An 11,695-nucleotide genomic window follows, 5' to 3' on the forward strand; every position below is an offset into this window, starting at 1 on the left:
TCAGTCAGCATGTGGGAGATAACATTACACTTCCTTCAGGCAGAATGTGTCGCCTTTTGTTGTTGAGACATTCATCAGGAGTTAGTCAAGTTTTTTTTAATCCAAATGTAGCTCAAATTTGAACATTGTTACTACATAAAGTTTGTGCACCACATGTCTTACTGTAATCAATTAAAAGAACAACTTGAGGTTTCATAAGCAGAATGTCAAGCCACAGCAGATGAAACTGAAACTATGAAACTATGCATGCATGGATAGAAACAGTATCAAAGCCTGTCTACCTCTTCCTCGTTGCCACTGAGCACACTGTTGTTCCTTCATTACACACACACACACACACACACACACATACACACAGTGTCTCACTAGTGTGCATTATGTCTTCATTTGAGTAACGTTTGATAAAAACTACATTCACAAGTTGAATTTACAAATGAAGAGGAAAGTGTGAAAGAATAAACTTTCCTCTCCTGACCTCATTTGAACTTCAGATCTCCAACAGAGCACTTCCATTCATAAGAGATTTTTTCTTTAAGTGTTCCTATGCAAATAAACTTGAACTGTGTGTGTGTGTGTGTGTGTGTGTGTGTGTGTGTGTGTATATGAGTGTGTGTGTGTGGCTGGAATGCATCCAGGGAGGGATTGCCACCTTCCTGTTCCTCTCACCACGTGGTACACACCCCACCACGATGCAAAGTCTGTGAGAATCCTTGTTAAAGTGGCTGTTGTCCAATCACAGCTTGTCCCTACTGATTTGTCAGGACAGAGGTTAGTCAACTTCTAAAGTACCAAATCTGAGCCGAGCTAAACGTGGGCTACAGATGCGCATATTGAATTGAAACAGGAACAGAGACAAAGGGGAAACCAGATAGGGAACAGAGAATTGGAAGTGGGCGAGGTGACTTTAAAAGACGGTATCACCATCTTTGCTGTGTCATTATTAGTTTGCAGAGGAGCGCAGCACCTGACCCCAGAGAGCCACAGCTGTTTTTTTAGAGGTAAATAAAAGGCTCGGCTGAGAGGGAGGGAGGGACAGGATGAGACAGCAGTAAATAGTAGTAAAAGAGAAAGAGGAACAAGAGAAGTTTGGTGGATTCAGAGAAGTGAAGAGCAGACCTCCGGGGCGGTACAGTAAGAGATCAGTGAGTGGGGCCTGAATGACAAGAAGAGAGAGAGTGCAAAGGAGAGAGAGAGAGAGACAGACAGAGAGAGAGCGACAGAGAGGAGGTCTCTCCTCCCTGGATTTTAGTTTTACTCCCAGTTTAGTAAGTTTGCCTGTCACACAGTCTGAGTGGATCCAGGCTAGACCAGGGGGACAGATCCCAGGTGAAACAAACTTTGAGTCAACTTAGAAAAAACGAGAGACTGTGAGCGTGTGTGTGTGTGTCCGTATGTGTATGTTAGTGTTAGGCACTGCTTTTTTTTTTATTAAAATGACCGAAAGGTCTGCGTTGACTCAAAAAGATGGAAGAGTCACAGCAAATGGACAGAATGGCAGAAAAGTTCAGGATGAAGACAACAGGAAGGTGGGACTGGGGAAGAAAGTGACCCTGCTCCGTGGGATCTCCATCATCATCGGCACCATCATCGGAGCGGGGATCTTCATCTCTCCAAAGGGCATCCTGAAGCACTCGGGCAGCATAGGAATGTCCCTGGTAGTGTGGATTGCCTGCGGTGTGCTGTCACTCTTCGGTGAGTTAATTCACAGTATTATTTTTATATTCCATTTTAATTTGAATTTAGTATTTGTCATGCATAATCACAAAAGAAAAAGTAGAGTAAGAGGATAGTAATGATAATCATACGGTTATCATGAAGTCATGTGAGTAAGTAAAAAGTAATCTTAATGAAACTAAATAGGTAAAATTATAACAACTATAATGATTAAAAAACAACAGTAGTGATACAGAATATTCCCATTTAGGCTTCTTTTGGTAGACGCTCTTCCTGAGCCTCTGGTGTGTCCTGAACCTTACTGATCTTACTGATCATAGCAAAGAGAAAAGGCCATTTGGAAATGTGTTGGTGGAAATTTCACAATATATGTAATTTACTGTCCGTACATCATGTTGAAATAAATCTGTAAGTGTAGCAATGTGATCAAATGTCTTTTAACATTGGTGAAAAAAGCACTAGCCCTAACCTGACTTCAAAACACACTTTTACAACCTAAACATTCAAATAGTTTCTTTAACAAAGACTGACCTCGTTTTTATGAAAAACGTACAGTAATACACATCTTCTTAGTCAATGATATTTCTTTATTTGTATTATTTTCTACATTGCTTCATGAAGTATTTATCTGAAATGGTTTTAATGAACAAGTCTGCCTTATCAAGAGTTACCTCCGCTGTTCGTTACAATTACCAGTCTCAGAAATCACCAACTAACAATAACAGTAGCAGTCACATGTCAACATCAAGTGTTCAGAGGAGACTGTGTGAATCAGATCGTCATGATCAAAATACTCCAAAGAAACCATGACTGAGGGAGATAACAAGATGATAATTGAAGCACAAGGAATGGAAGTGGATAGAATCTGATGATTTGATTTGATGATCTCTTGACTGTTGGAAAAGCATTCCAGGTGACTATCTTGTGAACCTGAAGGTGAAAAAGTTGACCCTTTTGAAAAAAATAAAACAGTCCAACACATTTTGACTAGTACTGCATGTCCAAAACTGCAATTTCTAAAGAGAGTACTGAGCGTTGGAGTAGTTTGTGAGGCTCCATGCACAATGTTAAGCTACCACTTATAAAGTGCTGTGTGGAAACCTGTTCTGCCCCAGGGCCCACAAACAGGTTAATCCAACCAATCAGAGCAACAAACAGAATTGAGTGCTCATCCGACCCAAAAGAACATAAAGGAATGCAGAATGAACAGTGTGCTATAGATATGAGGAAATACAAAGCCTAACTAATTTCGCTGCCACTCTAATCAATGAAAGCATTCCCACTGGGCGCGCCGCGGCACGTCCCAACAGCGTCTCTCTGCAATGCAGTGCTATCATGCCGTAGCACTTCTATTTTTGACGGAGCTGTTACTAAATTGCATAAAACTCAACAGAGCAGATTGCACCAGACAGGAAATCCGACACAGAATCAACGTAACACACTTCCGCCCCCTTTCAAAATAAAACACAATACACAGTTCATGTAGCTTATCACAACTTCACATCAACATTACGTCATGACCGGTGGCACCAGGTCAGCAGTCAATCGATCAAAGGGTCTTAACATGAACGATGAGAGACTAATTGTTGAAGTGGAACAACACACAATAATTTATGACACAACAGATCCTTTTTATAATCTCTTCCACGTCGGAGAAGCAAAATCAGCTGTTTGTTGTTTTCTTTATATACAGTTTATCGCAGGGTCTCTCGCGTAGATTCAGGATTATTGCGTGATCTCGTGTGAATACTGCTGGCTCGCAAGGCTGCCGTCATGCTGCTGTCAGACGCCCGGTGGGGAAGCTGACGGACCCTTTAGAAATCCCCAGTCAGCAGAATAAGAGTTATAACTAGAACATTTCTAAAGAAATTTTGAGTGTGCGTGACTCTGGCACGTGACTCTCCCCCATACATCATTGACACTGTTGAGTAGTTTACAGAATACTAGAGTGCCTGACTCTGGCCCCGTCGCCCCCATACATTATTACTGGCACTGCTCAGGAAATTAAGTACTAGAAAATTCCCGCAGAAATTTTGAGAGTGACGAGTGGGCTGTTGCCGGGGGTCTGTATTCGAAAAGAACCTCAAATAGTCATTTTTAACATGTTTATTTAGACACAGGAGCAACATTGGCATGTTAACATTAGCATGTTAGCGCTGATGCGCTCGCAATTAACATTAGCATGTTAGCATTAGTATGTTAACATTAGCATGTTAGCGCTGAAGCGCTAGCAATTTACATTAGCATGTTATCATTAGCATGTTAACATTAGCATGTTAACATTAACATGTTAACATCAGCATGTTAGCGCTGACGCGCTAGCAATTAACATTAGCATGTTAGCATTAACATGTTCACATTACCATGTTAACATTAGCATGTTACTGCTGATGCGTTAACAATTAACATTAGCATTTTTGCATTAGCATGTTATCAATAGCAATTAGCATTACCATGTTAACGTTGATGCGCTGGTGTGCTGGCAATTAACATTAGCATGTTAACATTAGCATGTTAGCGCTGATGCGCTGACGCACTAGCAGTTATCATTAACATGTTAACATTAGCATGTTAACATTAACATGTTAACAATTAGCATGTTAGCAAGTAGTATGTATTCTTAGTGTCTTAACATTAATGGCTAACACTGACGTGCTTTCAATCAACATTAGCATGTTAACATTAGCATGTTAGGAAGTAGAATGTATTTCATTCCTAGTGGCTAATGTTAATTGCTAGCGGTGACGCGCTACAAATTAATATTAGCAGGTTCGCATTACCATGTTAACATTAGCATGTATTCTTAGTGACTAAAAATTATGGGCTAGCACTGACGTGCTAATAATTAACATTAGCACATTAGCATTAATATGTTAGCAAGTAGCATGTATTTAATTCCTACTGGCTAATGGTAATTGCTAGCGCTGACACGCTATGTTAGCAATTAACATGTATTTAATTCTTAGTGGCTAGTGCTAGCTAACGCACTAGCAATTAACATTAACATGTTAACATTAGCATGTTAGCAAGTAGCATGTATTTAATTCTTAGTGGGGTTAGGGTTAAGGTTAGCATGTTAGCAAGTAGCATGTATTTAATTCCTAGTGGCTAATGGCTGACGCGCTAGCAATTAATATTAGCAGGTTAACATTAGCATGTTAACATTACCATGTATTCTCATCGACTAAAAATTATGGGCTAGCACTGACGTGCTAGGAATTAGCATGTTAGCAAGTAGCATGTATTTAATTCCTAGTGTTAATTAGGGTGCTAATTAGTTAATTTTGGCATTTCCTTGCTAATGTTAGCAGTTAGCATGTCTTTACAGTTAGCTGCTCTGCTTTCTCTGTCGGCCATTTTACACAGACAAGTTCAAATTAAGCCAATAACTGCTAAAATGGCCGCCACTGGGCTTCTGCCTGCCTGCTCTAAGAGCAGTTACTGCACCTGTTGTCAGTTGGAACTTCAGTTAGAAATCCTGACAGAGAGAGAGAGGAAATGCTGAGACCACGCCTCGAAGAGTGTCTGTAGTGGTGCATTTGAGGCCACGGTAGTCGAATACGTTTTATTTTTTCACTGATTTTTCTCCCTGCTCCTCACTCTAGCTGATGATGTCATCCACTCTAGCACAAACATTCCGCCACATACACACCCATTATAAACCCAGAAATTTGACTAAAAACCTGCTCAACTTTGAGCCTTGATAGTTTAAAAACGGTAAAAGCTGTCTATAAGTGTAGTGAATCCCTGAAGAGAAGGCAAGCATACCTACGTTTTAAAGTTCAAATGAAGTCTCTCTGTGAAAGTATGCTAGAGCAGTTCATTGTTGAAAATGTCTGTTGAAATTTTTTTTTTGCGTGCTTCCCCATTCATTCCCTATGGGAAAAACTCACAAATCTCTTATAAAAGTAATAGCACGGTCCTCTCACCACTGCAGGCCACATTAAATGACGAAAAAGGGTGGAAAATGAATAATGAAAAAAGAAACACGCAGAAGAACAATAGCTGACAAGTGCCTACAGAGCTTGCTAGCTCTGTGAGTAGTTGACGAGTGTCGTAGTCACTTGTCACTAATAAAGATTTGGATAACAATAGTGTGGGAGCCCTTTGGGCACACACACCAATAAGCGGAAGAAGAATAAGCCCGAGAGGTGTTAAAGAGTGTGCTCTTTCAGGCACACTCAGTAAGCGCGGTGGATAACATATAGTGTGCGCCTTACACGCACACTCAATAATTAATAAAGGCAGGGTGTCGTTTAGCTCAGTTAGAGCATCCTCCTCATGTACGAAGGCTCAGAAGCGGCCCGGCGTTCGAATTGGTCGTTCCCCATCTCTCTCTCCCCACCTTCCTGTCACTTCTTCAGCTGTCTCTATCAAAATAAAGCTTGAAAAGGCCAAAATATATCTTTTAAAAAAAATGACTTCAATTCTAAAGAATTAATAAAAGCTTACGGCTCTGTGACGTAGGAACACAGTTATTCCCCAACCTATAGAGAGGCAGGTTGTGTAATGGTGTGTAGCGAGGAGCATCCAGAATATAAACACTGGGAGGGTTAAGTTAAGTCAACTAAGTCAGCAGTGCAGCAGCTTGCATGTCATGGATTCCAGGAGGCAGTGCTAAAGAACTGTTGTGCACATCTGTGTATTGTAGCATTGTGTATATTGTTACAGTATCCTTAAATCCCTCGCCTCCTACACTGTAATAAAAGGTCAAAGCATATTATCCTTGAATACACCCATCCTGCTTCTTTATTCACTTTCCCTAAATTTGTAATTAAAATTTGTCCACCTTAATCTTACCTAAGTTGAGGCCCTGAAAGGCTCCCACAGTGATATATCTGTCCATGGGGCTCATGGAGGGACAGTACATTTCTATAGATGTGACTGAGACAGTTTAACAGCCCAGGGACTGTGCTGATGTCTATCTTCTTGTTTCAGAGCCAGAGATAATCTGTCACCTCTGTCTCTGCAGGAGCGCTGTCCTACGCTGAGCTGGGGACTTGTATTAAGAAGTCCGGTGGACATTACACGTATATAATGGAAGCCTTTGGACCTCAGATGGCTTTCATAAGGCTATGGGCTGATCTCATTGCTATAAGGTAATGTCTGCTTCCTTAATTCAAGGTTACTGAACCTAATCTTAAACTTAACGCTGCCTTAATCAATATTTTGACAACAATAAAATCATGTGACATTTGTATTGACAGAGAGAAGTACGCAAATATGCTGTGTCTCTCAGCTCTATGGAGCATTGTCCAGTGCATTCTTATGTTTTGACCTCATGGTTTGGTTGGGCTCTCATCAGCCTGGTTTCCAGCAGCAGCAGCAGCAGCTCTTTTCAGTGAAAAATCAAATCAAATCAATTTTATTTGTACAGATGTAGCAACTTAAAAGTTCCCGTGTTTCCGTGACGGGACCGTGACAGGGCCGTGACTGGTCCTTGACAGGTCCTTGAAAGGTCCTTGGCTGGCACGTGACCGAAATGTAATCCCCCGCGATGACGTAGTCAGTGAGGGGGATTACCCCTAGAATAACCTAGATGTTATTGATTTGGTAAACAGTTAACCAATAATAAATAAAATACCTCATAACATTAATGTGACTTGTCGAAAGCTGGGCGCAGAGGAGACCACCGGGCTCTGGCTCCGTCCAGCCTGGACTAAAACACAGCACGGACACTTCAGAAACTATTCGGAATGAGTTAAAATGATTTTTTAAATAGACAAAGTAGTTTTCAAGACCACAGTCAATCGATCAAAGGGTCTTAACATGAACGATGAGAGACTAATTTGTTGAAGTGGAACAAACACACAATAATTTATGACACAACAGATCCTTTTTTATAATCCTTCCACGTCGGAGAAGCAAAATCAGTTGTTGTGTTTTTCTTTATACACAGTTTATCGCAGGGTCTCCGCGTAGATTCAGGATTATTGCGTGATCTCGTGTGAATACTGCTGGTCGCAGGCTGCCGTCATGCTGCTGTCAGACGCCCGGTGGGGAAGCTGACGGACCCTTTAGAAATCCCCAGTCAGCAGAATAGAGTTTAAACTAGAAAATTTCTAAAGAAATTTTGAGTGTGCGTGACTCTGGCACGTGACTCTCCCCCATACATCATTGACATGTTGAGTAGTTTACAGAATACTAGAGTGCCTGACTCTGGCCCCGTCGCCCCATACATTATTACTGGCACTGCTCGGAAATAAGTACTAGAAAATTAATTCCCGCAGAAATTTGTGAGAGTGACGAGTGGGCTGTTGCGGGGGTCTGTATTCGAAAAGAACCTCAAATAGTCATTTTTAACATGTTTATGTAGACACAGGAGCAACATTGGCATGTTAACATTAGCATGTTAGCGCGATGCGCTCGCATTAACATGTAACATAGATGTTTAACATAAATGCTAGCGGAAGCGCTAGAAATTACATTAGCATGTTATCATACATGTGAACATTAGCATGTTAGCGCTGACGCGCTAGAAGTTCACATTAGCATGTTAACATTAGCATGTTAATGCTGATGCATTAACAATTAACATTAACATGTTAACATTAACATTTTAGCGCTGATTGCTTGACATGCTTTGCAATTAACATTAGCATGTAACATTAGCATGTTAACATTAACATGTTAACATCAGCATGTTAGCGCTGACGCGCTAGCAATTAACATTACATGTTAGCATTAACATGTTCACATTACCATGTTAACATTAGATGTTACTGCTGATGCGTTAACATTAACATTAGCATTTTTGCATTAGCATGTTTATCAATAGCAATTAGCATTACATGTTAACGTTGATGCGCTGGTGTGCTGGCAATTAACATTAGCATGGTTAACATTAGCATGTTAGCGCTGATGCGCTGACGCACTAGCAGTTATCATTAACATGTTAACATTGCATGTTAACATTAACATGTTAACAATTAGCATGTTAGCAAGTAGTAGTTATTCTTAGTGTCTTAACATTAATGGCTAACACTGACGTGCTTTCAATCAACATAGCATGTTAACATTAGCATGTTAGGAAGTAGAATGTATTTCATCCTAGTGGTAGTTAATTGCTACGGTGACGCGCTACAAATTAATATTAGCAGGTTCGCATTACCATGTTAACATTAGCATGTATTCTTAGTGACTAAAAATTATGGGCTGCACTGACGTGCTAATAATTAACATTAGCACATTAGCATTAATATGTTAGCAAGTAGCATGTATTTAATTCCTACTGGCTAATGGTAATTGCTAGCGCTGACACGCTATGTTAGCAATTAACATGTATTAATTCTTAGTGGCTAGTGCGAGCTAACGCACTAGCAATTAACATTAACTTTTAACATTAGCATGTTAGCGTAGCATGTAATATTAATTCTTAGTGGGGTTAGGGTAAGGTTAGCATGTTAGCAAGTAGCATGTATTTAATTCCTAGTGGTAATGGTGACGCGCTAGCAATTAATATTAGCAGGTTAACATAGCATGTTAACATTACCATGTATTCTCATCGACTAAAATATGGGCTAGACTGACGTGCAGGAATTAGCATGTTAGCAAGTAGCATGTATTAATTCCTAGTGTTAATTAGGGTGCGAATTAGTAATTTTGGCATTTCCTTGCTAATGTTAGCAGTAGCATGTCTTACAGTTAGCTGCTCTGCTTTCTCTGTCGGCCATTTTACACAGACAAGTTCAAATTAAGCCAATAACTGCTAAAATGGCCGCACTGGGCTTTCTGCCTGCCTGCTCTAAGAGCAGTTACTGCACCTGTTGTCATTTGGAACTCAGTTAGAATCCGGACAGAGAGAGAGAGGAAATGCTGAGACCAAGCCTCGAAGAGTGTCTGTAGGGGGCATTTGAGGCCACGGTAGTCGAATACGTTTTATTTTTTCACTGATTTTTCTCCCTGCTCCTCACTCTAGCTGATGATGTCATCCACTCAGCACAAAACATTCCGCCACATACACACCCATTATAAACCAGAAATTTGACTAAAAACCTGCTCAACTTTGAGCCTTGATAGTTTTAAAAACGGTAAAAGCTGTCTATAAGTGTAGTGAATCCCTGAAGAGAAGGCAAGCATACTACGTTTAAAGTTTAAATGAAGTCTCTCTGTGAAAGTATGCTAGAGCAGTTCATTGTTGAAAATGTTCTGTTGAATTTTTTTTTTGCGTGCTTCCCCATCATTCCTATGGGAAAAACTCACAAATCCTTATAAAAGTAATAGCAGGTCCTCTCCACTGCAGGCCGCATTAATGACGAAAAAGGGTGGAAAATGAATAAGGAAAAAAGAAACAGCAGAAGAACAATAGCTGACAAGTGCCTACAGAGCTTGCTAGCTCTGTGAGTAGTTGACGAGTGTCGTAGTCACTTGTCACTAATAAAGATTTGGATAACAATAGTGTGGGAGCCCTTTGGGCACACACACCAATAAGCGGAAGAAGAATAAGCCCGAGAGGTGTTAAAGAGTGTGCTCTTTCAGGCACACTCAGTAAGCGCGGTGGATAACATATAGTGGTGCGCTTACACACACACTCAATAATTAAAGGCAGGGTGTCGTTTAGCTCAGTTAGAGCATCCCCTCATGTACGAAGGCTCAGAAGCGGCCCGGCGTTCGAATTGGTCGTTCCCCATCTCTCTCTCCCACCTTCCTGTCACTTCTTCAGCTGTCTCTATCAAAATAAAGCTTGAAAAGGCCAAAATATATCTTTTAAAAAAACTTAATTCTAAAGAATTAATAAAAGCTTACGGCTCTGTGACGTAGGAACACAGTTATTCCCCAAACCTATAGAGAGGCAGGTTGTGTAATGGTGTGTAGCGAGGAGCATCAGAATATAAACACTGGGAGGGTTAAGTTAAGTCAACTAAGTCAGCAGTGCAGCAGCTTGCATGTCATGGATTCCAGGAGGCAGTGCTAAAGAACTGTTGTGCACATCTGTGTATTGTAGCATTGTGTATATTTTTACAGTATCCTTAAATCCCTCGCCTCCTACACTGTAATAAAAGGTCAAAGCATATTATCCTTGAATACACCCATCCTGCTTCTTTATTCACTTTCCCTAAATTTGTAATTAAAATTTGTCCACCTTAACTTACCAAGTTGAGGCCCTGAAAGGCTCCCACAGTGATATATCTGTCCATGGGGCTCATGGAGGGACAGTACATTTCTATAGATGTGACTGAGACAGTTTAACCAGCCCAGGGACTGTGCTGATGTCTATCTTCTTGTTTCAGAGCCAGAGATAATCGTCACCTCTGTCTCTGCAGGAGCGCTGTCCTACGCTGAGCTGGGGACTTGTATTAAAAAGTCCGGTGGACATTACACATATATAATGGAAGCCTTTGGACCTCAGATGGCTTTCATAAGGCTATGGGCTGATCTCATTGCTATAAGGTAATGTCTGCTTCCTTAATTCAAGGTTACTGAACCTAATCTTAAACTTAACGCTGCCTTAATCAATATTTGACAACAATAAAATCATGTGACATTTGTATTGACAGAGAGAAGTACGCAATATGCTGTGTCTCTCAGCTCTATGGAGCATTGCCAGTGATTCTTATGTTTTGACTCATGGTTTGGTTGGGCTCTCATCAGCCTGGTTTCCAGCAGCAGCAGCAGCAGTCTTTTCAGTGAAAAATCAAATCAAATCAATTTTATTTGTACAGATGTAGCAACTTAAAAGTTCCCGGTTTCCGTGACGGGACCGTGACAGGGCCGTGACTGGTCCTTGACAGGTCCTTGAAAGGTCCTTGGCTGGCACGTGACCGAAATGTAATCCCCCGCGATGACGTAGTCAGTGAGGGCCCGACTGGAAACGCCCCTAAGCAGTCTGTGTGAAAACCAGCTGCAATGCCTCATTTGTCCACGGGGAGGAGCCAGTGATGTTCCGCTCTCACCGTAGACTGTATAACTAAGACACATCTGAACAGATACGCTGGGGTGAGCGGGTGACCCGATCAGCTGAGACAGAGCACAATCATGGATTGGTTAGTGGTGCAAAGGATCATCATGAGTCCGTGCATAT

General features: G+C 41.0%; 1 protein-coding gene across 2 annotated transcripts in view; it reads left to right on the plus strand.

Annotated features, from left to right (window-relative positions):
• The first annotated feature begins 833 nt into the window (after positions 1-833).
• slc7a11 (solute carrier family 7 member 11) overlaps positions 834-11,695 on the plus strand; it is a 52,039-nt gene continuing 41,177 nt past the window's right edge. Inside the window, exons 1-2 of one of the 2 annotated variants that reach the window (XM_027289567.1) lie at positions 834-1,692; positions 6,647-6,773. In XM_027289567.1, the coding sequence (XP_027145368.1) occupies positions 1,392-1,692; positions 6,647-6,773 (428 nt within the window). In that variant the 5' untranslated portion in view covers positions 834-1,391. The remainder of the gene's footprint in view (positions 1,693-6,646; positions 6,774-11,695) is intronic. The other variant, XM_019267812.2, reaches the window with a different exon arrangement.

The sequence above is a fragment of the Larimichthys crocea genome, chromosome XVI, assembly GCF_000972845.2.
Source record: "Larimichthys crocea isolate SSNF chromosome XVI, L_crocea_2.0, whole genome shotgun sequence".
NCBI lineage: Eukaryota > Metazoa > Chordata > Actinopteri > Sciaenidae > Larimichthys > Larimichthys crocea.